Source organism: Cygnus atratus, chromosome 1, assembly GCF_013377495.2.
Source record: "Cygnus atratus isolate AKBS03 ecotype Queensland, Australia chromosome 1, CAtr_DNAZoo_HiC_assembly, whole genome shotgun sequence".
In the NCBI taxonomy this organism is placed as follows: Eukaryota; Metazoa; Chordata; class Aves; order Anseriformes; family Anatidae; genus Cygnus; species Cygnus atratus.
Genome location: NC_066362.1, coordinates 144,468,201 through 144,495,380, shown reverse-complemented (window position 1 = coordinate 144,495,380; position 27,180 = coordinate 144,468,201). Strand labels below are relative to the sequence as shown.

At 40.5% G+C, this 27,180-nt stretch overlaps 1 protein-coding gene across 4 annotated transcripts; it reads left to right on the top strand.

Annotated features, from left to right (window-relative positions):
• UPF3A (UPF3A regulator of nonsense mediated mRNA decay) lies at nucleotides 1-25,264 on the top strand. 4 transcript variants are annotated; one of them, XM_035565591.1, is made up of 10 exons: nucleotides 1-155; nucleotides 1,420-1,526; nucleotides 8,931-9,037; nucleotides 11,241-11,339; nucleotides 11,435-11,545; nucleotides 15,389-15,444; nucleotides 15,537-15,695; nucleotides 17,574-17,734; nucleotides 19,778-20,072; nucleotides 22,590-25,264. In XM_035565591.1, exons 1-10 carry the CDS (start codon nucleotides 33-35, stop codon nucleotides 22,761-22,763), a joined length of 1,392 nt encoding a protein of 463 aa, XP_035421484.1. In that variant the 5' UTR covers nucleotides 1-32; the 3' UTR covers nucleotides 22,764-25,264. The 4 variants fall into 4 exon arrangements, with proteins under 4 accessions (XP_035421484.1, XP_050564301.1, XP_035421485.2 ...); XM_050708344.1 differs by having other exon boundaries at nucleotides 11-155; nucleotides 19,778-19,852; XM_035565592.2 differs by having other exon boundaries at nucleotides 11-155; nucleotides 19,778-20,016; nucleotides 22,590-22,790.
• Nucleotides 25,265-27,180: the final 1,916 nt, after the last annotated feature.

Below are 27,180 nucleotides of genomic sequence, written 5' to 3'. Positions count from 1 at the left end.
GCGCGGCGCGAGGGGTGGCGGAGCGCTGGGCCATGGCGGCGCCGCCGCGCCGGGAGCCGGACGCGTCCCCGCAGCCGCCCTCCCCGCTGCCGCCGCCGCCGCTTCCCCCGGCGCCCGGTAAACAGCGAGAGGAGAAAAAAACGGCGCTGAGCAAAGTGAGGGGCGCGGCGGCGGCGGCGCGGCGGGGGGCGGCTCGGCTCCAAGCGGGCCCGGGCGGTGACGGGGCGCCCCGCGGGGACGGCGTGAGGTGGCCTCGGGGCCGCCCTGAGGCGGGGAGGGGATGGGGGGGGGGGTAAATAAATCTGTGGGGTAACGGCCGGGAGGTCGCCCAGCCCCTGCTCCCCGCGGGGTCCCTCCCACGGGATGCCGTCCTTCCCCAACTGAGCCTGCGGGGGCTGCCCACAGGCAGCAGCTCTTCAAGGACTGCTCCCACATGGCTCCGTACCACGGGGTCCATCCCCCAGGAGCAAACTGCTCCAGCACGGGTCCCCCACATGTGGGCGGCAGCTCCCCCCAGACCCCCTGCTCCTGCGTGGGCTCCTCTCCACAGGCTGCAGCTCCGGCCCGGGGCCTGCTCCTGCGGGGGCTCTCCATGGGCCGCAGCCTCCTCCAGGCCACATCCACCTGCTCCACCGGGGGCTCCTCCACGGGCTGCAGCGTGGAGATCTGCTCCATGTGGGACCCATGGGCTGCAGGGGGACAGCCTGCTCCACCAGGGGCCTCTCCACAGGCCGCAGGGGAACTGCTGCTGCGTGCCTGGAGCACCTCCTGCCCTCCTGCTCTCACCTTGGGGCTGCAGGGCTGCTTCTCACTTCTCTCTCCCAGCTGCTGTTGTGCAGCAGTTTTTTTTCCTTCCTTCAGTCTGCTCTCACAGAGGTAGAAACAGCGTCGCTCCCTGGCTCAGCTCTGGCCAGCAGCGGGTCCGTTTTGGAGCCGGCTGGAGCTGGCTCTGATCTAACATGGGGCAGCTGCTGGGCTCTGCTCACAGAGGCCGCCCCTGCAGCCCCCTGCTACCAAAACCTTTACATCTAGATACAGTGCATTAAGATGATGTTATAATAAGAGACTTGAAAGTTAGTTTAAGCCATTTAAAACAGAAATATTGTAAACATTTTATGTAGTCAGCATCCATTTTTGATGATTTTTTTAATACCTTCTCGGCCAGATTGCAGTGGTTCTGAAGCTTTTCATTAGATTATTTCAGTTACCTGACAGTTTTGCAATGTTAGCAGAATCTGAGATAGGGCAATCTTTCCATCTGTCAGCAAATCCAAGTAGGTAACTCACTGTGAGGCTAACACTCCAACTCAAACTCCCAATTTAAGGAAGAGCTTTCAAAGAGAAGCAATATGATTTGTTTAGTCTTTTTCCATGGTATTTAGATCAAGGATAAATCTCCATTTTCTTTTATATATGCAGGTAGTTATTCGACGCCTTCCTCCTTGTCTAACTAAGGAGCAACTGGAGGAACAGTTACATCCTCTACCTGCCCATGATTATTTTGAGTTTTGCACTGCTGATCCCAGGTGAGGATGAGCTCATAGAGTTCTCATATGAGTTCATAGAGGTTTTCAGGTGTTTAAAACCTAATTAAGGTATTTTGGATGTACCAAATTACGTATTTTGTCCATGGAGCCCTTTTCGTTAGTTCTGTCAGTTACTTAAAATGTTTCTGAAAAGCAGGATAAAGTGCATTCCTGCCCCTTCCTTTTAAACTGGTGATTTTAAAACAGAACGTTTTTATGTGCAAATAGGGCATAGCTTTGTTGGAAACCCTAATGTTTGTTTTAACCTTCATTGGTAAAATGCAGCAGGCTGTTTGTCAGCTGTGAGAAAGACAACCTAGGGTAAATATTCCAGGAAATTTTTCATGTGTGCCATTTAAGCTTAACTTAATTGTGTGCTTACGTGTCTCTGTATTTATTTCATACTTTTTTTTTTCAAGTAATCCACATCTATTCATTTTTGTGTCATTCAGAACTAAGTAATGTATATATCAATAAGTTAGAATTGCTGGTATATTTATTTAATATACTCAGTATCACAGTGGCCAAATATCAACCCCTATTGAACAAAACAATTTCTAGAAGAGAAGAAACTTAACCGTTAAAATAAACCAAACATCCTTTATGCTGCATCTATATGTGTTCAGACAAACTAACGGACGTGATTCATTTTGCGCAGCTTGGCCTATCTTAGTGTGCAGCGAATCATCCTCCACAGGCATCAGATTATTTTCATTGACTACAGACAGATCCTGGATCTTGATTGCAGATCAACTTTTAAAGTTAGGGCTGGGTGACCCCCCCCGGAGCAGATAGCCTTCCTTTAGGGAGTTGTCTGTAGCCAGTTGCGCTTGGAACAATCTAGTTCCTGGGCTGATTTTAATTGAAAGGATACTGCCACTGTGTTTTAGAAGGGTAAATCTGATTATATAGGTTCTCTCAGAGTCGATTCCACAAGCAGAAAGGAAGAAATGTCTCTATTAGCGAAGCCTCGTGGCAGTTTGGTGCATCAAAATAGTAGGTGCTTCAGCTTGTGCGGTGGAACCACATTTAGTCTGATTGAAAGTCTTGATATCTGCCTGCGCTTTTCTTCCGAACCTAGTCATCTGTATTTGTAAATGGTTTTCCTGAAGGCTTCGGTCCCAGCTGTTTATTAATAAGGGGAAAATATCAGAGGCAAACCAAAAATTCTCCTAAGAGTATCTTTGTCCTCAGTGTGTCTAGCTGCACAAATGCTAGGAACCAGTTCAAAAATTACAATTTTAATTTTCCAGAGCAGTCATTGACATAAGAATCTGAGGAGCCAGCAGTTGCAGAAAAGATAAGCAGCTGGCAACAGCTGTAAATATAAAGTTTAATTTTTCTCTCTATGTGGTAAAATTTGGAGCACTCAGAAGTCTTCCTGTCCACTTACCCATTGCATCCATGTCGGATAACTGATAAAAGATTTTGCAGCTTCTTTCCCGTGCTGTGCTATTCCTCATGCACTTTCATATAGCTAGTGACTGTACATACGTGTATGTGAAGAAGTTTGTTAAATGGCATGCGTGACACAGTAGCTTATTTTGTTAGGGGGTCGAGGGCGTGCTTAGAACACTAAATGTTCGTTTGCCTTGAAGAATGGATCTTGGTGATTAAAAGTAACAAAAAAATGAAGAAAATAAAGTCTTTATTTTTTATATGTTGTTTTGCTACTAGACTTTAGGATGTAGCAAGCAACAAATGCAAATTTTTAACCTTTTTTTTTTTTTTTGAACAATGAAACCTCTTGCTACTTGGATTGTCAGTTGCCTTGAATCATTTATATGAATCTTGTAATAAAATAATGATTTGGGAGAAAAAGTTCTCTCCCTCCTGACTTTCTGATTCCTATTCTCTTCTGCCCTTAGAAATCTGTACTCTCGCTAGGGAGAAAAAAAAAAGTTTTCATTATAAATTTGGATTTTTCTTAGGGAAGCATTTCATATTCACTTTTTCTTGCTATGTCTTGTTGCTTAAAAATTATGTTTTAGTTGCTTAAAAATTATGTTTTAATACAGAAGATGCATTTTTTTCAGAATGGGTTTATCTTTATAAGGTATATGGCTACAATCCCTTCCAGCAAACTATACTGTTTAAATGGTCTTCTAGCTGCAGTTCTGCAAAAAATTGAACTGATCTTTGCTCTTTTACTGGTCCAGCATAATCTTGCCCCTTTTGACCACTTTGTTCCAGTGCTGACACATACCCGTGTAAATGTGTTTATGATTTAAATCATGATGTGTTCACACGCATTAGAACATACAGTAAACTTTCAGAAATTGTTAAGGCTGGAAGTTAGGAGCCATTTCTTCTCAGAAAGAGCAGTCAGGCACTGGGACGGGTTGCCCAGGGAGGTGGTGGCGTCACCGTCCCTGGGGGTGTTCAAGGAGAGGTTGGGCCTGGTGCTTAGGGACATGGTTCAGTGGGTGACATTGGTGGAGGGTGTAGTAGGTAGTTCGTAGTTTCTCCTTTTTAAGAAACCAAACATTTGCAGTCCTGCCTATATGCTTTTGCAAGATACGCATGCGTTTATCCAGTTTTACTTTCTTGCACTCCAAAGGTTATTTGTAAGTTTACAATGTCTTGTTTTTATACGCAAACTGTAAAACTTTCATTTTTATTAAAATGTCATTAATGTATAACAGTTGCATCCATTTCAGTAAAATCATTTCACAAAGTATGACTGTTGTGTTGTATTTCATTCATTTTTCCTGATTCATGTGATTCACTGCATTACATTTATTTTTCTCTCTTGTACACTGGGATCAAAATACAAGCAAAACATTGTTTTTGTGACTGACTCCGTGGCCTTGAGGGACGTCTGGTAGCCACGCTACCTATAGCTACTAGTGAAGACTGCCTACCTGATGGTCTCTCTTGTTCTCAAGCTCTAAATAACAACTGCTTCTTCCAGATACTCTTTTAAATTTGCATGGAAATGTTTCTGAGTCTTCTAAAACTCTAGTCCAGTGGTTGAGCTCTAGTCTGCAAGGTTTGGGTTGTCCCTCAGACTGGCACTGAGAGCCAGAACTCCTTCACAGCGTCGTGAAGTTGCAAGAGTAAAGAGATCTGAATAGGAGCTTTGCTTTTGTGAAAGCCAGTCAAGTAGTTGATGCCATGCCGTATGTTCAAGGCAGCGGTTAAGCTTCTTGCACGCAGCAGGTCTCTTCTGCCCCTCGAAGCTGCTTCACAACATTTTGCTCGGGATGATTGTAGGCAAATGGCACTCGTGCTGGAGGATGGCAGTATGCACATGGGAGCTGCAGCTCTAAACGGACAGCACCTTTAGAGCTTCGAAAGGATCACCAGTGCTGTGATGATGGATGGGATGAGAACCGATTGGTCATCACAACTGCAGAGTGTTTCTGCTCCCCTGCCGGGCAAACAGTGCTCATATCAAAAAAGGAAAGGCTCAGTTCATTTAGAAGGATGCCGCTGCCATCCCCACTCATTGTATGAATGACAACAGCAGGTGAGAGACAAGAGGATGGAGACCAGTGGATTTTAGCTTGCCGTGACAATCTAGACAAAAGAGTTAGCAATTTGATCAGAAATCACTCCCAAATTTAAGCATTGAGATTTAAGTGTATATGCATGTCAGTCTATCTGTTTATACATACCTATATGCACATACACCACGACTCACTACCTTGGTAAGTATTTTCACTAAGATGCAGTGGCTGTTTTTAGAGTTTACATGTTAGTGTTTATCTTTTAGATAACTATTTGAATTTGCTTTCCTCTACGCCAGTCTTTCTACACAATTGTGCTAACAATACTTTCTACAAAAAGTAAACTGTGAGAATGCTTCTGTTGCTAAACTTGCCGTAAAAGTCAGGGTTTAAAGGGATGTTTAGTTTAGTGTAGAGAAATGCAGATTACCTAGAAGACGGAGTACCCTTCAATGCACAACAGCAAACAAAGAAACTGTGTGTTGAACTGAAGAAATGTGTACAGACTCATCTGGGTTATTTCTACAGAGGTCCTTCTAATTGATATCCCAGAGATGCCAACATCATGTACGGTGCATCTGTCCAAAACATGATATGGATGGAAAATAGCATTATAGGCAGCAAGCATATGGCAAAATAGAGCCAGCTGTCTGCTTCTAAACCTAGCCATGCAACCTCAAAACTGAATTTGAAATCCCAAGAGAAATCTCTGCCGGTGGATACTTGAAAAATGCTGGAGGCACACAGGGTCCGATGGCCCTTTTGCGGTGCACTGCCTGGGGACTCAGCTGGAAGGCAAAGTCCTGAAGAGCAGAAGCTGTGTTTTCTCTGCTGAACATGAAGTGCAACAGCGGAGCAGGAGTGTTTCTTCCTAGGAGAGGTTGGTGGCTGCAGTCCTGGCCCTGCAAAACATGCGTTCCCTGCTCCGTGGCAGCACTGGTGAGTTGGTAGAAGAGAGGTGACGAGGGGATCTGGAGCAGGCAGTTGCACTTGGAAGTTCAGCTTCTGAAACCCCGAGGAAGAGACAGTATTTCATACACAGACCAGTGCTAAGCACCTCCAGTTTGCTAGTTTTAGTTAGCTTCCTACTTAGAGAGTGGATTTTACGTGTTTTTTTTAGGTATACTGAACACTTGATTGGATAAGAAGCCTGAAAGGGTCTGAAACACTTTGAGATCAGGCTCCTACATGTGAAGCACTCTGACATCTAACTTGTGTGCGTATGAAATGTGACTTTGTGTAGGAGTGGCTGCATCACAGGAAGAGCCTGTAACTGCTAAGTATTGTCACAGCTGTACTTCTACAACCTTCTACCCTGATACCTAGCACCAGTAGCAGAGAGACAATCCTATTTTACTGTGCTACTGTGCACATCAGTATCTTGCTGCAAACAAACATGCCTCTATAATTTTGCATGTTTCTGCAGAGGTGATGAAGTTCTTGAAGACCTAATAATGTGTAGCAACAACGTTGGATCCCTTATTTGCAAGATAAATTGTAAATCTCTGCTGTTTACACTTTACAAACGCTCTGTTTTCTCTGACTAGTAAATGCTTAATAACCACATCAAATATTCCTCTGAAAGATACTGTGATAAATCTAAGCAAAAAAATGTTAGGAAAATACTATGTTACGTACCAGGAAAAGATTGTGTTGCCAGAGCAGACAGGAAACAGATGGCGTTTATGTGCAAGCTAAAGGAAACAAGGAAGGAACAAGTCTTCGTATTTTCATTTCTTTTTCGCGATGGTTATGTGCCCAACCACAGGGTCTAAGTTACTGCAGAAGAAAAAAATTCATCTACGTCACCGAGCTGTTCTGTGCACTGAGAAGAAGTGGCATTTTTGTTGTATTTTACAAAAGCTGAAATGGTAAAACACTGCAATACTTGTTAGATTAGGAAAAGAAACTCAGGGCTTTTTAATCTCAAATACCTTTATGTTTTCTAAATTTTTTTTTTAAACTGTGTGTAATTATGAAAAATGTTGCATTTCATCTTTTTTTTTTTTTTCTTGCTTTGAAATCACTGAGGTGGAAGCTGGCTTGTTTCATCCGCCTTGCATCTTGCTGGTGACTCTGCAGCCCCCTGGAGGTGCCTTGCGTTGCATGTGCAGACGAGGCTTGCAAATCTGCTCACAGAGAAGTCTGCAGGGGGTGAGGAACCCCGTGACAAAGCACATCCAAAGGTGCCACCATGCCCATTTGGTTGAGCTGTCCGGAGATTGTTTGCAGGCCGTCTGCACAGTGCTACGCAGCATCTGTGTGGGCTGTGGTGGATGAGGGAGCATGCAGTGCCTGTAGTGTCTCTCAGCGCTGCTTTGTGTCACCAGCATAGCCCTAGCTGTGGCCCAGCAGGCATTTTGGTGGTTACCTCCCTCCTTGGAGGTCTTCAAAAGCCATCTGGACGTGGTCCTGGGCAACCTGCTCCAGACGGAGCAGAGGTTACACCGGAGGACCTCCAGAGGTCCCTTCCCCGTTCTGTGAGTCTGTGATAGTTGCTGACACTTCTCTCAATGCTATTCCCTTCCTGAAACAGCAAAATAGTGAGTAAATATAGATGAAATAGCTATTCCTTAGAATGATAAGGTGCATCCTCTGCGTGCTGTAGAGGCACCCTGTAAACAGGCGTTTGCAAAACATCTGAGCAAGAAAAGCCCTCTAGCTCTTTGTTAAACATTTCTCTTGGCTATGATGTCAAACACAACTTTGTTCTACAAAAAGGCCAGTTATTGACAGCAGCGCTCATCATGGTCACCTTCCAACGCCCAAAATGGATGCATATATGAAAAAGAAAAAATGATCGCTTGGTTTGTAGTGACCGTGATTCTTCAGGATGCCATGTGTGGAGCGTGTAATCCAACCCGTATCTTTGCTCTTTCTTGCTGGCTGCGAAATCTGATGCTGAAATAGCTACAAAACTGAAATCTGGTTGCAACTGTGTGTGATGATTGTCTCCTACTGCTGCCGGTGAGTTTGTCTGAAGACGGGACTTGCAGCAACAACATTACGAACATAGGTATTCTAAAATTACAGGCTTATGTTCAAATACGTTTTCCAAAAAAAAATGGTTTAATACATAGCCATTGCTAAAGGCTGTTTAAACCAAACTTTTATACATCCTAATTAGGTGGGAGGGAGAGTTAAAGCATGTACCTGACACTTGGCTGATGGGTGGTAATGCATTGAATTACCCCGATTCCATTGTGGTTGGTGACGTGCCAGCTCTGAGGTTTTCATCAAGCACGTTAACGTTTACACACCTAGAGTGGGACCTATGCCAACAAATTCTAGGAGGATCAGAATTACTTTCGGTAAGTACCTGTTCTTTCTTTTGCTAAAAATGTTTTGGACTTTCACAGTAACCGTTCTTCACTACAAGATGTTGCACGTGTATTCATACACATGTACGTCAAATGGCGTTTATCAGTAGGTGATTCAGCATATTATCCTGCCAATTACTAAGTTATTTAATCTTTCCTAAAGGTGGGAATCTCTTTAAATACAGTGACAGCTTGGCAACTGCCACTTCGCTGGGAACTTTTACTTTACCTTCTACTATTTCAGCAACAGAAAACTTTCAACATGCCCAAGAATTTCCCCCAAACCACTGCTGTTATTCACCTCTCAAATCATAAACAATTATACATAAAGCTTTGATCCTGCAAAATGAAAATGTATGCTCTGCAATGTAGGGAGGCGAAACAGAATAGAAATATTTGTCTCAGTTCAGAATAAATTTCACAGTTGCATACAGAAATTCAGTCATTTGCTTTTTGTCATATATATATTTTTTTATATATGCATATGAATACGTAAGGACTTCAATATGCATGCTTAAGTTAGCCATTTCCCAAAGAGGACGAGAACTGCAGTGTGATTTTACTAGTTTTAACTTTTTCCCGTCCTGAACAGACTAGTAAATAACAGAAAATAAAATTGTTTCTTGTTGCAGCCTTTATCCTCATCTTTACTCGAGAGCATACATTAACTTTAGAAATCCTGAGGACATCCTTCTTTTTAGAGATCGCTTTGATGGCTATGTCTTCATTGATAATAAAGGTTGGACTATTTGTAAGATATTACATGTGTCTATATACATATATATCATTTTAGAACATGAATTCATTTCATTTTTTCTAATGATGCTTTTTTCTGCTCAATGCACAATTAATTACATAAAAATACACTGAACCAGAATCTAGCTGCTAGAAGATAATGAAGTACAAAATGTTTTTGTCCATGCAGTCTTACTTGTCTGCGTGGTGTGAACGCTTTATCTGCATTCTTGTACTTTATGCAGTCCACTATCGGGATCCTATTAATTATCCTATGTGAGCTTCACAGTTCATCACAATGATAACTTGATACATTAAAAACATGAGTGGCTGGATCTTCAGTGTGTTTCTGTGAGATTAACCGGTGCTATGTATTCCCATTTTGAGAAAGCAAAACCAAACCAGTTGTCTTCACCATTTTAGTTGCCCACTTTGAGATACGTATGCCATGACTTTTCAGAGCATTTATGTTAGGTAGAACTTTAGATCTAGTCTGATGTCCACAGCTGCGAGGGCTTTCAGGCATTTGTTGGTAGGAGCGCAGAGATCTTGAGTTCCAAGAACAGGAGTTGCAAGGTTAGTTGCCATCTTTAAAATGTTCGGTCTACAGAGGTTTGTCCAACAGTAAAGAAAACCCCTGTAATGTAGGTGTGGGTAAATCCTTTTCTATAGTAGCATTAAATAGCTCTAGCCAAGAAATTGTGCTTTGTCTGTAGCTGTTCCTTGCCTCGCTCCCTCACTCGTTCTCTAAAAAGATTGCATGGGCAGTATAAAAGAGACTTTGATTTGTGGGTTTCTTTGACCATTGTCTATCCTGAACACTGAGTGTTGCAGGGGTCCTGTGAAACAGTCTTGTCCAGTCTTACTGGAGAGTTACTCTCCAAAGAAGCTTTCTGTCAAGCTAATGAATTTCTCTGTAGCATTTCCTATCTCAGATACTTCATATGCCCCATCCCTCGAAGTGTTCAAGGCCAGGCTGGATGTGGCTTTGGGCAACCTGGTCTGGTGGGAGGTGTCCGTGCCCATGGCAGGGGGGTGGAACTGGGTGGGCTTTAAGGTTCCTTCCAATCCAAAGCATTCCGTGATTCTGTGATAGGTTTCAAACCTGGATTTGGATAGATTTCCCCAAAGATGGAGAACAGCACATTCCTCTCAGTGCGTGATTCCAAGATTTCAAATTCTGTTGTAAAGTAGGAAGCAGGGTAGCTCCTTGCCAGCAGATGCCAGAATTTTTCTAATACGCATAATATTTCTTGCCTTCTTTTGTGAAAGAGTTGGGTGGTTTTAGCTGAAGAACTAGAAATAAACTATTTTATGATTCTGCCAAGACTTCAGTTTGGCTAAATTAGGCATGTTCTTCAGTATTACACTGGATTGAAGGCAGAATATCATGTACGTTACAGAACTGAGTTTGGAGGTGGCAGGTTGGTTTGGCATGGTTGATTGGGCAAATAACGAGCACAGGTTTTGGTCACAAGAGCTCTCTGGCGAGGCTTACGGCAGCATTGCATTTATGAGGCAAAAATTAAAATGAGGATTACCATGTACACAAAGTACATTTGTGGATTTAACCGAGTTTTCAGTGGACTTCAGCAAAGTATGGCCTTGAACCTGAGTTAAGCAGAAACCAGGCAAAATTCAAAAGCTGTACGTGGTTCTGGCAGCAGTTTGAAGAAGAATCCAATATACAAGGTAGTCCTCAAAGAACTGGTGCCAGTAAACACAAGAGAGTAGTTGTGTTGTCCACTATAAATAGAAAAAAAAGGAGTTCCACACACTTCACGGAAGCAGCGGGATTATTTACGATTCATTTCCCAGTAGTGCTCATTCATTTGTCAGCATGAGATTTTATGTCAATTTTTCTACTCAATGACAATTTTTGAAGAATTAAAAGGGAATTATAAATGATAATGCAAGACTTTTATTGTGCAACAGTACTCTTCATTTTGACAGCCTTTGTTAGCATGTCAAAATAATATTTTAATAATAATGTTTAAGTATATAATTCGGATATAAATGTATTTTGTTTTGAATCCAAAATACTGCTACATGCAATTTATCATTAGAAATTTAGGATGGGATTTTAGAGACACCTTTGATTTCACCTTTGTAAGGCTGCCCAACACAAGTTTGAAGAGTCTGGAAAATCTTACTTGGATATAAAGAATGCTTCCCAGAATAAAAATTAAGAATTGATCTCTTTTAAGGTTTGGAGTATCCTGCTGTGGTTGAATTTGCTCCATTCCAGAAGATTTCAAAAAAGAAGTTAAAAAAGAAAGATGCCAAAGCCGGGAGCATTGAAGATGGTAAGCGTATTTTCTTGACGTCACAGTGGAAAACGGATTCCATTTCTGCCTTGGATTGCAGAGTATTAACATAATTCAAAAATTTATCTTCGCAGATCCAGAATATAGGAAATTTTTAGAGAGTTACTGTGCTGATGAAGAGAAAATCTGTGCCAATCCTGAGACTCTTTTGGGAGAGATTGAGGCCAAAACAAGGGAACTCATTGGTCTGTTTTCTTGACTTTTCTTATTATTGAGAATATGAAATATTTTTATATCTTTATCATATTACCTGCAAGATATGGCCTGTTCAGTCTGACACAGACTGAGGTTATCACAGTTAAAATTTTTATCCCCCAGCCAAGTAGTGACAGGAAGCACCTCACCTGTGCTTTTGAGTCTCTGTGCATGCAATCACTCAACTTAAAGAAGTTTTGCATGCACAGTGGCTTCAAAGTTAGGTCCTTAGTAGTTCTAAATACGTACAGATGTGTTACAAAAAGGTGGAAGATATATTTTTAAAAGATAAGATAGATGAATACTTAAGAATACTTAAAAGCTTTGAAAGTAAGGCAACACCTTGTTCTCTGTATGCATGTGGCGTGACTTTCACAGTCTTAGGGGGAATCTTTAATGAGATAACATTGAAATCTTCCAGAATAAATCGCATCAAATTTCAATTGCAGGCTTCAGCAATGTGAATATTGCTAGTTACGTTTATACAAATGATGAGTATCAACAAAAAGCCAGTTCTTTATGTGCTGTGATCCATATTGTACTATATAACAGAACCGTGTTTTTTCTTCTTTTCAATTCAGTCTTTGAGAGAGTACCATTATTGGACAGACTGTAGTGACTATGCCACTCCACAGTAGTGCCACACATTAGATAATTATTTGACCATCAGCAAACGCGTAGGAGAAGACTGTTACTAGAAAATGCACAAGACAGGCACTGAAAGATGTGGGAAAAACAGCTGGAATAAAATGCAGTGATCAGCATAGCAGTGCAGACTGCTGACGTATTTCTGAGGTTAGAATATCTTAATTGCTAGGACTGTTAGAAAACTGAACGTTAAAGAGAAAAATAAAGCTGTTTACAGAATGTAAAGGAGCAGCACAGACATGAACGTTGAGGAGCAGCAAGCATTGCAGGGGATGGTCACAGGAGATGAGGCCTCTGGATTGACAGGCTGAGGGCAAGCAACCATGTCCAGTCCTGGACGGGAGGAGTCCTGTGCTCAGTACAGTGTCTGAGCTCTTTCCAGGACTCCTTCTGTACTGAGAAAATTTTCCTGGGATAGGAAAGATCTATTTTTCATTCCAAATGTGATGTGATATATATTTTCTCGGAACATCTAAATAACAGTGCCATGTCGCACTGAGAAACACAGGTTATTCTTTCCAAAATGCTGGGGCTTGGCAGCTGCCAGAATGCAGCTTTCAGGGCGACAAGGATTATTGATGTGCTGGATCGCCAAGTGACAACATCCAGAGCACTTACTCTTTCCCCTGGTGTGACAATTGGCTAGAAAAAAAATAAATTCAACCTTTGATATTATTTCTTTACAGTGTACAAGTAGCCTGATTAATGCTGTTAATTTGTCCCTGCCTGTGACAAGAGTTTATACAGAGTGGCATTAGTTCTTCATATACATAAAATAATAGTGGCTTGGGAAGGTTTGGAAATTAAAAAAAATAGAGGAAATGGAAGTGACAGAATTATGGACATTTAGCTAATTCTGTTACCAGTGAAATAGTTGCTCTTCTAGATACAAAGTTCCCCAACAATTTTTATTTACTCCAGATCATCCTAGTATTTGAAAGCAGAGTAAAAGCTGTTAAAATTTTCTAAGAAACTTTACAATTTCAGGAAAGATTTATTAACTTAAAAAATATTCTGACTCCTCAATGAAAATGATTGGTCTTGAGAGTTGCGGGTTTCAGAATAACAATGTTGCCTGAAGGCAGCTTTCCATTAGGAATTTTAATGTTTTGTTTCTGGTAGATCACGGAAAATCAAATTATTTGGTTGTCTTATCAGTACAAAACCAAAGATTACTTCAGTGGGAAGTATGTTTATAGCAAAAGTACGTCAGGGTTTTACTGTATTCCAGTTCCAAAGGTGTTAACAGGTACTGAAGTCAATGAAAGACATACCCAGTGCTCTGTTAGCAGAATTGGGCCTCACATTCTCAGCGTTTCTCCAGGTAGTGTTACCGCAAACCAGCATGCTTTATGCATCACGTCAGATTCGTTAGCTCATCAGTTTCAGTGTGACAGAGAGATATAGAACAGAATTTCTCTGTAGCAGGATGAAGGTAAGCTCATTCTTCTGGCTTGTTTCTAGAAAGCAAGATTAAACATAAAAGTTATTGCTGATGGAGTTCTTCACTTTGTAATTTATTTTCTTTCAACATTTCTTAAACATTTTCAGAAAAACCTCTTAGATTTTCATTTAGAGTAAGGCTCATAAACAAGGTGGGTGAGATTCAGGTTTCATTGGTAAACATCCTGTTTTGGCCTCCTGTTTTGATAGCACTCATCACACGGCCTCTCCTCCGTGCACTTCCATATTTACCATTTCTGATCCACCTCTTGCACCACAGCCTTAGTCAGGACTAGGGTAGCGTGGTGTGTCCTTTCCCCAGCCCCTTGAGGTCACTTCCACGTGTCCCAATGACAAGAGGTGAACGCTTCGCAGACAGGGGAGCTTGTGGGAGCAGGTAGAGGGAGGCAGAGCTGCAGATCTGAGGGACTGGAAGGGAGGACCTAACATTTGTCAAAAATTACAAGCAGGTGGGAGAGAAGGAGGGGGACAGCACTGAAGTCTAGGGATAGAGGGAGGAGTATCTCACATTTGTTGTTGCTTTTGACCATTGATATTTGCTAAAAATAAATACTGAATCAAATCAAACCTTCCCATTAATAACTGCATGACAAGGTTTTTTTCATTATTGAGTGGGTTGCTAGTAGGTTAGTTAGACATTCGAAACAGAAACATTCAGATCTTTTTGGGATATGAGTTGTGTCTAGATTTTGGCTATGCCATTTTAAATTTGATTAAGAATTTTTCTTCATTTTTTCTTTCCACCTTCTATTCTTTCTTCCACATCATATCATGCATTTGAATTTTTCCTCCAGTTTCAGGAAGAGTCCTATAAATAGTTGTAGAGCATTTTTTAGTACTAAATATTTTCTGTAATTCTGTCTTGGGATATCTTAAGACTGGCAAAATTCTTTGTAACGGCTTGCAGCTATAGGCACACGGTTCAAACTTGAATTCAGTGCTGTCAGTCGTAGATGCCATACATGATACAGAAACTGATGATGTCTCCAAGCTTTTGTAGAATTTGGGGGTGGTTCAGGCTAGATTTCTGAGTGTGGAGACAGCTCTTTAACATAAGAATGGCAGTGTGATCCAGTAGATGAACCCAGACGTTATTTAGGAAAACAGGCTTTTATTGAATCTGTTGATACCTTGCTATGTACCGTGGGACAAACCACTTATCTTTTATTTATCCTGTTTTCCCATGGAATGGTGAATGCCAAATGGGAGTTAAACATAAATGTTATGAGAATGACAATGTTTCCTTCATAATGTAATCTGAAATTTGGGATTGAAGAGTGACATGTGAGATTACAATAATGTGGGCTGTACATGAACAGCAATCTAGGTGGGTTTTGATGTCAAAAAAAAAAGATTACAAGAGGAATAGATATATGGTAGGAATATAGTAGGAGTAGATACTGAGCACATTTCTTTCCTTTTTGATGAGCAAGAGAAAAAATGCCATTCTCTGAACCAAAAATACATGATTTTTAATTAAATGTTAAAAAATTATGCAGTCTATCTGTGGTGCTTCTAACCCTAACAACAAAAAAAAGCAGTGTTTCAAAAATGGAATGACGGGAATGCTGTCCAAAATATATAAAATAAATAGGTTTATGAATTATTTGGCTCCCTTGCAGATAAAGCTAGAAAAAAAAAAAAGGGGTTAGTACTGAAGTAAAGAAATGAGTACATATTTTAGGAGTTGAACACTATATCACAAATTTTTTGTGTTTTAGCTAGAAGAACAACACCCCTTTTGGAATATATTAAAAATAGAAAATTAGAAAAGCAGGTACGTTCAGACTTTTGCCTGAAGTTCAACATTTTATGTTTCACATGGTTTTCCTTTGGACAATTTACAATTAAGCATTTTGAACTCTTCAGAGAATTCGAGAAGAGAAACGAGAGGAACGAAGGCGGAGAGAATTGGAGAAGAAACGTCTGCGGGAGGAAGAGAAAAGGAAGCGCAGAGAAGAGGAAAGACGTAAAAGGAAAGAAGCAGAGAAGCAAAAGAAAATTTCCGAAAAAGAAATAAGGATCAAGGTATCTTAATGAAAAAATGTTCCTCTGTTGAAGTTATTTAGAAGTTACTTTGGTTTCACACTAATACTGTTTATACAGTGTGCTGCAGTACATTGACGTGATACAGTTTTTACTGGAAGGAGAATTAAAGTAAGGTTTAGACTAGGTGCTGTTGCTGAAAAGTCTGACTAATTACCTTAGGTACCGTGATGTGCTAGTGCAGTTGCAATGACAGGTATCTCAGATGCCGTTTTATAACACTGCCAAATTCTGTGCTGAAGTAACCTGACAGAACCAAATTGTCCTGTGCTATCACCTGGGAAGATTATTGCAAATATGGCTTCTAACACTTCATCATGTAAATCTTCTTCTAGCCACGTATGCTGAGGGTGTTTTGTGTTTATGCTCAGAACTGATTTATTGTAATAATATGCTTTAACCAAATTATTAAATGTTTTGTTATAGTTTATATATAATTATATATTTTAATAGTGTTATGCAGTACACTTACATGATGTATAAATACTATAATATATAATTATATATACTAATTGCTTATATTAATATTGTTATATATAATTTTAGGCTGCGCTGCCTTGTAACAATCTGAACGGATTTACTTTTAATGACTTTACTTAGACAGGTGTGTTTTGTGCATTTAAATCTCAACATTTAAAACCTTATTTGAATAAGACAACATAGATAAAAACTATTCATCTCAATTAAATTATGTGTTATTGGAAAGGTGTTTAGGCTCTTTTGGTGTAAGAGTCTGTAGCGTAATGCGAGAGTACACAGACTCACTCCAGATCTTGTAATGGAGAGGAGCCACTGAGCTGTGTAGCTCTTTCCTCTTCCTTTTCTTCCCAGGCGACAGTTGCCTTCACCTGGATGTATAAAAATAGTAAGTTCTGAAGCAATTACACATTTTTTATATTTGGGCATAAAGAAAGCAATTCTAGAACTTCAGAAGAAAATTGACTTAATCTTTAAAATGGTTAAAGCCAAAATTGGTTGTCCAGAAAAACTCACCATGACATATCTGTGGCAACGTGACCTTGAAAGCTGGTTCTTTCCCTGAAAGAAAAAGAAAATACTACCTGAGAGAAACATTGTAGAAGTTTTAAGTATCGGAGAAGAATAACACATGCTTATTTAAGAAAAACTGGTGGGAAAAAAAAAGAATGGTGAGGTGTTCTACTTATTCCTGAAGCGTTAGAAGAATAGTTTGGGACAGTTGGTCCTTCTATAAAGATTACTCCTGTAATGCCAGACACTGCTCAAGCCCTGTGTGGATTATTTCTTGTGAAAGTAACAGAATTCTTGGAAATCTTGATCTCCAAAATTAAAACGTAATATGATATTTCCTGCTAACATCATAATTTTTTCCTCAGTCTCTATTTCTGTCAAGGTGTATTTATACGACGCACTTATTTCTGTATGCCAGCCTGTCCCAAGTAGTTCATGTGTTGCATGTTTTATATGTAATACTTCAAGGAGTGAACTATTAATCCTGCTCTTTTTGTGGTATTGTAGAGATTCTGCTTTTTATTTTATTGGCAATAACGTTGAGCTCTGTTGTTACTTGATTTCTAAGAAATCGTAGACTATATATAAAGCTAAAGAAAGAAGAGCAGGTAAGTGCTTTCTCCAGTACTCTTGGCATATTTAAAAGCATGCTGATGAGTGCCTGTTAATGACCGCCATCCCTTAGCGAAAGTAAACTGCCCTCTTAAAATGACATTTTAAGTTTTATACTTTGCAAAATATATTCATAACATTATTAAATAAGATTTAAATGTCTTCAGTCTTAATAGGTCCTTGATATATTTAATACATTGTTAAAATGTCCATTACGACAGAGGAGTTTACATCATAATATAAACAAATATTTCTTAGCTTCTTAAGAAGCCTGAAAAAGGAGATGAGCAGGCCAGTGAAAAGCACAAAGAAAAAGATGAAGAAGCTGACGTTGAAGAAAACAAATGGGAAAAGTCCCCTGGGTCTGGGAGTATAAAATCTAAATCATCAGAGGGCTCACTAAAAGAACTTAAGGAAAAGTAAGTAATATTTACATTTTGGTGTCCAAGTTGTATCCTAAATGCTTTGATATGAAGGCTTAAACATGATGCAAGTGTTTGGCTGGGTGTTTGTCAGCAAGGAGCTGATTTCATTTTACATGTGAACTGTCCTTTTTATAAGGGGTGTTTGGTAACAACTTACTGACCTGATGGCAGTATTAGTGGATGCAATTTATCGTTTGTGAAGTGCATTGAAATCCCAGGTTGGAAAGATTTCTGCGTGAAAAATTGTTGAGAGTTTCATTGTTATTTCATCTGTTTCCCCACCAAGAGCTCAGGTAAGGCCCAATTTCCATTACTGATGTCGACGACTAAATTGCCTACGGTGCCTTACCATTCATCACACTGGCTTCGTTTCCGCTGCAATAAGCAGATAGATGTGTTTCATAAATGGGACAACGGCAGCATAGTTAAGGTGTGACTGACAGCCTTATGACAGATATGTGCAGAAGGCTGTCTGTCTCTCACCGCCTTTTGTATTACACATGCAGTAGTAAGAACAAGAGGCGTAGCGTAGTTCTCTCACCGCTGTAGCCTCGTTCCCATAGCCCACCATTCCCACTCTTGCCTGCCTGTTCCCCATGGCTGAATTCTAGAAAGCTACTTCAACCCCTCTGGAGCTGGGGTTTGTTTCCCTCTCACCTATCAACCACCGGGCACGTGTGTTCCTCATCACCCCCAGTCACGGAGGAGATAGACAGGTAGCAGGCAGTGCCACAGGAGTGAGGCTGGATGTCTTCCTGCCTTTTGGGAAGGTCGTTCCCCAGAGCCTTGCTAGGCCTTGAAGGTAGCATCTAGAGTAACATTTAATCGTGAAACAAATAACTTACGGACACATACATGCCCCTTGAGAGGTAGTAGTATTTTCTGTGTATGTACCTATGCCACAGATACAGCGCCTGTGTAATGGTGAGTGATTCAGGTGTCTGACAGCTGGAAATTGGCTTCCACTTGGGCTGTGTGCTGTGCTCATGCAGGCCCAGTCTTTCAAAATGAAGATCAAATTCCCTGTCATTGAGGTTTTGTTGCAGATCTCCAGCTTTTCCTGAGATGGGGCCCCTGTCTTCTCAGCCCCACCAGACCCCAAGCTCACGATAATTTTCGTAGTTACATTATCTGAAAGAAAAAAGTGGTCTAAAAAGATAAATTTTTATTCATATTAAACCGATCTGAATGAGAAACACGTCTCACTGCTTGATCACTACATCATTGGAAAATCTCCAGCCTCTCTAATTCTCTCTGGTAATTCACAGAATGTGAGCAGACTATTAAAATCAACTTTCCTCTTTCAATTTTAAGTAGCATATGTATGTAATACATAAAAATAAACTACCTGTATTTGCTGCTTTTAAAATTTAATCCATTCTGTAATCTTTCTTCATTATTTGTAGTTTTGCCTTATGAGAGAAGCACATGCTTGCTGAACAGGAACAATGAAGTGAAAAAGAGAGCTGTGGATTGTATCAGGCAGTAAAATGTTGCAAACTAACAGTCTTTATAATATAAACCCATAGCATAAATTAAATATTATATTGTGATAAGGTAGTGGTTTTTGACCTAATTAAAATATTGAAAGATAGACTAAATTATTTGGAGACACAGTAAACAAAACCTAGAACACAAGTGTTCACAATGTGAGTCTTCTCCAGAGCAGCCCACAAGTCCTGAGCACGCAGCATGTGATTATGTGAGAACCATTGGGGAGCTACTCAGGGGACTGCAAAGAGGGATAAAGGTTGAAGAAGAATCCTCCCACAACAGTTACACAAGAGCCAGATTTTGCTTGGAAAGCTTTATCTTTAACATTTTGAACTAAATACATAGTCAAGAGCTGGACATACATGAATGAGACATTCAGCATAATTGCACATAATCCCTTTTTATTAAAAAAAAATAACAGCCTTACCATACAACTCACCTAAAGAAGGTTGAAATCAAAGGAAAACTTTGTATCATGTCCTTCAACAGCTGTTTGTTTCTGTTAATTGCTTGGATTTTCTTTCTTTTTATACATATTCGTAGGTCACAAAATGATAGTGACAAAGAGCAAAGAGATTTGGAGAGAAGATTTCGAGAAAAAGAACCTGAAAGACAAAGGTATCGATTGGATGATGGCAGAAAGCATAGAGCTCACTATGAGTTTGACAAGTTTGTGAGAAGGAATGAAGAAGAACTGAAATGGGGGAAAGGATACAGCCAAGACAGAGGAAAGAAAGGGAACCACAACTACAGCTTCACTGTGGAGGCAGTAGACAAACTGGGTAAAGAGGACAAGTGTGATGACATGGCATCCAAAAAGGAGCGCATAAGAAATAAGGTTCTTTTATTCATTTAGGATAATCTTTCATTAGTTAAATATGCTTCAAGATCACAGGCTTTACTTTAGCAAACTCAGCATAAAGATGCTTTTCTTGAGAAAAAGCAGTTCCTTATTTAATTTTCAGTAAAACCCTGACTTCTTTTTATTACTGTCAGAGGACAACAGCAGCTAAAATAAGTTAAGGTCACTGGTCTCTGCTCATTTGTATGTACAATATATAGCATAATCTGTCTTCCTTTCAACCCTGGCATTTTTAGAACACTATTCTTGGAAGCCTCGTATTTTATGAGCGTATTAAAAAATGCGATACATCTGGTCTGCAATGAAATTCAAAAACTGTGGCATGCTAACCTTTTAAAAATATGTTGCCATTACCCAGCCCATAAAGTAATTAAATTATGGGTTGGCCAGGACATGCCTAATACGGGAACTGTACGGACTTTAATAAATGGCTAATTCAGAAGCCCCTGTATTTAGAAGGTGTGAATGTGTGAACCCTTCAGTACTTTGTATATCTGCCAGTTAGAAAAGGCTGTTGTTTGCTTACCACAAATGATACTCGCGGTCAATGCCAGGGAAAGAACAGGTGCAAAAATGGTGCCCGTAGCAAGGTGTACATTAGATCTCTCCCCTCTTGCCTCCCAGAAACATGGACACCATTTTTCTCAGACTCTCTGATTTCGTGGATGTGCCAAAGTCTTTTCAGGAGGTGGCTATCCCTGTCAGCCTCATTCTTTCTCTATTCTGATCCTAGATTTCCTCCAAAAGATGACTGAAACACTATTTTGTGTAGAAATTTATTCAGCGTGTGAAACCTTTCAAACCAAATTCCTGATCGGTGGCGGAGGCTAGAGCTGGCAAAGGGTAAATTGGTCACGTGTGGAGTGAGTCCATACGGAGGGTACCCGGAGCCAGGCCAGGTGGCCTCGCTGTGCGTGCCGTGTAGGTCACTTGGTGCAAACCCAAGGAGCCCGGTGAGCCCAGATCTTTGCTTATGCAGAGCTCAGCTGGGCAGCGTGTACGAGGTTTATCTCCATGTGCACAATAGCCACTTCCACGTACACCGATAGCTCAAGCTTAGAGCAGTCAGAAAGCTGGCTGGTTCAGAAACAGGGATATGGGAAAAGCGGTTTTCCTCATGTTTGCCGTGCTAAACGTGGAGTCCGGTGAAATATCTGCAGCCTTGGAAGTAGATGGTGGGTGCTGGGGGCCTTTTGTCAAGCCTTAAGAAGCCTCCTCATCACACTTCTGGTAACTTGCTGAGTCTCTGGATTACCCCACACTTCAAGTTCTAGGCTTGTTCCCTATCCAAAATAAGCAATAATGGTAAAGTTTTTTGCAGTTTTGTTACTTTTTTTCCTTAGAGTATTTATCACAACAGAAGCTGAGTTTTCCAGCTTACGTGCAGAATTAGTATAGTCAGCACAAGTTTTACACAAACCAAGCATCTTTCTGGAGTTTGTAAGAATGAGAAAATGGGAAGTTGAAGAGCTGTTTGTGATGCAGAAGGATGCATGTTACGCGTTTCCTATGACACGACAAAGCACTAGCTCGAATGGTTTAGTTGTATGGCCTGATCGTGAATCTTGATATCTGGTCTAAAGAGATGGAGAATAAAGTGGAGTGAAAAAGACACACAAAGGTAAAGCAAAAAGGGAAAATACATATTGGTAATAAGAACAAAAAAAAACAGAATGGAAGAATAAAAGATCTGAATGGCTTCAAGTTATAAAGAGAGATGGAAATTGATACGGTTTGATGTAGAACAATTTCAGCACTCTGCTGAAAATAGGCAGTTTAATTTTGTTTGCTAAACTTAACATGAGAATTTGATCAAAAAGCTCTGGTTTTGGTTAATGGGTTGCCCTGTAACATTAACAACTGGTATTTGTGAGAGTAAAACACTGTTCCTAGGAAAAGACTTCTTAAGCTGAGTTTCAATAATACATTTTAGTATTAAAATTGCCCAAACAAAAAAGTGCTCCCAAGAGCTGTGGAACATTTGCAAGTTCAAGGTGTCTTTTCCTTGTTAACTGTCTCCTTCCATTTCACAATGATCAAATCAGCATGTGCACAATCGAGTCACTCACAAAGCCTGTGTGTTTTAAAATCATACTTTGTTTATTAGTGTCAGTGGGTGAATTTCCCTGCTCTCATACTCAGAATGGGAGGCATGATGAAGCAGAGCGATAACAGTGCAAATGTATAACGTTGTGTCTGATAATTGTCTGCAGTATTTCTCCGTGTTTACATCAGTTGTACCACAAGATCTTTAATTTTTAGAGCTTTTTTCTTTTATTCAAAATGCCTGGCTTCCAAGAATAGTGTTGTAAGCAAGACAGATATTAAATACGCAGTTCATTTTTATTACACTTCATTTTTTCCCAGGTCTTATGATATGTAAAGTAATTTAACACAAAATCTACTTTCTTTGCAAATATTAATCACTTAAAAATCCCACTTATGTATCCCACGTAGTTTTTCAGAGAGTTAACCATATCTGCTTCCTTCTAGGATCGTCCAGCCATGCAGCTCTACCAGCCAGGAGCTCGCATTCGAACACATACGGGATCTACAAGTAAGACCTATGACTGCAGTGGGAAATCTTTTGAAGATGCTCTTGACAAAAAGTATGAGGCAGATAATTCAGCTGGAGGTGGTTCTGAGAAGAGCGAGGAAGCAGAATAAAACAAACCGGAGGAAAGACTTGTGAAAAAGGATGAACTTAAAGATTTAATGTCACCACAAAAATCCATAGGGCTGTTCCAGATCTCCAACACCAATAAAATTATCATAGCTCTCTCGTACTTCCTGAGAAATAAAGGAAAGAGTGACTGGAGGTGTATAAAGAATCTTACAGCAAAGGAATATGGTTGCTTTTTTACAAAAAGCAGAGCAAGCACCATTTGCCTAATTTAAAAGCAGTTTGATGTTATCTTCGATTTACCTTGACATATAAAACCTCTGAGAGTTTTAAAGGAGCATTTATATGAAACTTTTCAGAAGCTATCTCACCGTTTACAGTCTGAAGAAATGAAACGTGGATTTGTGTCAGTTTGAAATCCGAGGCACTTCCAACGTGTTCGGTGCATGGCACGGCGGGCACCGGGCCCCCTCCTGCAGACGGCAGCGGCGGCTGCAGGGAACCGAAGCTCTGGAGCTGGTGGTGTTTGCAGGATGAGGCCCACGGTTTGCACAGTTGTGAGGAATGTCCCTTGGTATCTGTACCTCATTGTGTTTACGTTGTTTTTCAATTAACCCTAGCGTCAGATAAGTGTTGTTAAAGCTGCAAGTACGTTGTTGGAGCGTTTGTCATTTTCTGAGCCACTTCTGCCTTTTGTGTTTTAACAGTGCTTAAAGCAGAAAAAAAGCTAACACAAACCTCAGCACTTAAACAAATGCCTGGTTTTATTAAATTAGATGTTTTTCATGTTTTTGACACTGACTTTTGAAAAAAAAGTGGTTGTACAATGATGACTTTTTATATGCTAACGTTTCATATAAGTTGCGGTTGCAGGATTTGGAAAATGCAGGATATGTGAAAGCTCTGAAGTCCTATTTATTAATAAACACCCGAGTGACAACTGCAAACTGCCATTTTGTAAGAATGGTCGAATTCTGCCCCCAATGCAGGCATATATATATATATATATTTGTGTGTGCATATATATATATGTAAAAATATATATATATATACACACACATAGTGCTTCCATTGGTTTCAATGATAGCCACATGTTTAGGGAAGGGCAAAACACGTTCATTTGTCTTTTAAGGCTGAAAATTTCTCAGTTGTCTTAAACTGAGACCTGCTTTGTCAATTAAGTTAAATAGGAAGATATTAATTTGTTTTTACATCCTCTTTGAACATTTTGTTATTAAGCATATCATCTAGTTGTTCTAAACTGAAGAATTATTTATTGTATTTTCCCAGATATTAAGCATTAAATAGAATAAAAACAACAAGATTTTGACTGTGGTTTTGAGAACTGACCTTCCGCAATTTTTTTATCTGGTATTCTGAAAAAAAATTAAGTAGGATGCTATGCTGCTTGGTATTCTTCAGAAGTAGATAAAAATACAGTTGAGAAGAATTTAAATATCAAACTACATAAGTGAGGTGCCAGCTAAAATTACTTCAAAGCTGAAGTAAAATATCTGTTGGAGAATCATCTGGTTTTATCTCCATCTAAAGTTTATCTTGTTTACCAAGTTTATCCTGGCTGCAGAGAATTTGGTTTGGATTTTGGTTTGGCTTCCTGGCTGAGAAGAAAGAGCCTTAATCAGGACAGTTCTCCTGCCGTGGAGTCGGACTGAGCTGAAATCTACACCAGATGAGGGTCTGCATAAAAGCAACCATTTCCAGCCCAACAGGATACCCAGGGGAAGAGGGCAGAGCCCTACGGGCTCGAGGAGGGATCTCACTTCTGAGAGGAGCATGTAAGACAAAGAAAAGAAGAGATTTTTTACATCCTCAGAAACTTGAACTTGCTATTTTTGGCCAACAGTGGCTTTCAGGCTACTCTCTCACCTTTCCGTGAGTGCCTTGAGTAAGTATCTCTTGGTAGCATTATAGGCATTTAACTAAATACAGTTTATTTAGCAGTAATTTTCCTCTTGGGACTTCTTATTTGCCATCTCTTTTAGTTACCAAAGATTGGATTTCAAGCCCTGACTCAGTAAAAACTGTCAGGGTTTAAATATCCGCGTCTTTCAAGCAGAGCTGTGGATCCCTCGCTAACCAGGATACCTGCATCCTGATTTATTGAATTACTTGTGCTTTCTGGTCAATATAGCACCTTGAAAAGGCGGGTGCAGGGAGACCGGCCTTTGGTTTACTTCTCCACATGGAGAGAGCATCCGGAACATCCATATTCCCTGGGGAGGCCAGGCGGGAAGAGCTGCCACCTGCTCGGTGCTTGCTCATTTTCCTACCCCCCCCCTGATGACACAAAATAAATGCAGGCTTGCAGCCTGGCTTTGTGCAGAGTCAGCGTGGCGTGAGAGCTTTATTTCCACAATAGCGACTTTGTTTTCCAAATTCAGCTTTCGCTGAAAGTGGATCCAGCTTCCCTGAGAAATGGGAATTGCGTCTGGGTACATCACAGCTGACTTTGGTGCCATCTGCTTTCTTGCTTTTAAAGTATAATGTGCTCTATTTAATAAAAATCTCCACCAGCTTGACAGTCTCGCTGAGTCGCTGTCCTGTTTCTTATGGGGTTCGCAGGTCATCGACATTTTGTGGTATGGAAATCACCTTGCCTGTCAAACGGGAGTTAGGCTCCGTTCTGCCACGAACTATTGTGTTAAGGGAAGCTGATGCGGGATGTAAATATTCAGTAAAAAATCTGCATTCGCGCCTGTAGCAGTTTTAAAGAGAAGCTGATTCGATTCCAAAACATCATTCTGACAACTTCACGTTCAATTTTTTAAACACATTCTGCTGCTTATTTGTATTTAAAAACAAATGGCTGTGAGTTGTTTCCAGTCTTTGGAGGTCTGTGGCTTACCACACTAGGTGCTCGAAGCCAACATTCCTCTTCGAACCACGCGCAGTTTCTCTGCTGGCTTTTTAATGAATTGCCCAAGCAAAGGTGTGTGTTGTACACATGACAAAAACCACTCACCGTGTGCAAATTTATGGTGAATACCAAAAAAACCCCACAACTCACCACCACCACCAAATAAAAACAAACCGCCACCCCAAAAATAACACTTTAAGAGGGAAAAACAAACAGACAAACAAAAAGACAACTCATTGCGCAACCCCTCTGCCCCAACCTCATGCAACACAGAATGCTAAAAATCAGCTGGGAATGTGCCTTGCAGGTTGGTGGTTTGAGTCTTAAACGATGAGAGGAGAAACTTAAAATTCTTGAGTGACCATGATTTACTTGTAACTCTGTTTCCTTTGAAAGAGAGAATATGTGAAACAAACGGGAAACCTTTTGAGCCTTACCTGATAATTTCCAAGTGACTTAAAAGAATGCACTCTATCTTCTCTGCAACCACTTGGGGTTTGCCAAGTTCATTAGCTCCTTGAAGACCGCAAATACCAGCTTCTTACCGAGAGCTTGTTCATCTTTTAACAGTTTAACTCACTCCCAAACCTCTTTCCTGCTGCATAGCTAAATATAGATATATTTTTTCCAGCTCTGTTTCATGACTTACACTTCATTAGGCCACACCCTGATCTCACTTAACGTGTGCCACTTGCACATCTCATTTACAACGATGTCAATAAATACTATCGGAAGGCCGCCGCTGCTGCATATATAAACATCGCAGTCTTTTGATCTGAACTGACACACTCACAGAAGACAGAACACAATCACCAAGGCAGGGATCTCTGCCTAATTCCAGCAGGCTTCCAGGGAGCAGCTTTGATGAGAAAAATGAAATGCCCTCTGAAAGGGCGAGGACTACTCCGAGAGGGGTTTTAAAAGCTGCTATGAAAATGGGTACTGACTTAAGGTCCAGGCAGGAGCTGTATCTGCCTCCAGTATGTGCGGGGAGGAGATAAAAAAGATGCAGAAATGAGAAGCTCTTTTTTGTTGTTGTTTCCTCTTCATAAATATTTATATATTCTGAAGCCAAACATGAATATTTGAATAAAATCTGTAGGATTTTTTTTTTTTTAACCAGGATCTCAGTCGCCAGCTCTTGTGAAGATGGAGAGAAAGGTAACGTTAGAAAGATTCAGCTGGTGAAACAGAGGGTTCTGATTATCCACAGCATGAGGCACCTGGTCTGTTACTGCTGACCTGCATCCAGGCCTCTGTTCTGTACCGCTTTCTGTCTCTGTTTACCACAGCAAAAGGGGCAGTTCTACTAAATGTACCTGATTTGAAATTCCACCTCACATCATTTTTTAACAGCGAACTGGAGTATGAGCACTGAAATCTGAGCAGTACTTATGACATTACCTGCTGGAGCTTTTTGCGTGTTTTTGACATCTGTCGAAAACCACCAGTATCTAGAAGTATGTGAACAACCACGTTCTAGGGCATTTGGACTAGGAAATCATGATGCCTCTGACATGAACTAACTGCGTACTCCAGAGTGCCGTTGCCAAAGACATTCCTCATTGGCTTTGCTACAAAGA

What these genes read in the sequence shown, in the direction of transcription:
- UPF3A (XM_035565591.1), top strand. Translation starts at nt 33, where the DNA reads ATGGCGGCGCCGCCGCGCCGGGAGCCGGACGCGTCCCCGCAGCCGCCC. An exon ending in ATAGAAAATTAGAAAAGCAG is followed by an intron (nt 15,445 to 15,536) that starts GTACGTTCAGAC and finishes TGAACTCTTCAG; the next exon opens with AGAATTCGAGAAGAGAAACG. An exon ending in CTAAAAGAACTTAAGGAAAA is followed by an intron (nt 17,735 to 19,777) that starts GTAAGTAATATT and finishes ACATATTCGTAG; the next exon opens with GTCACAAAATGATAGTGACA.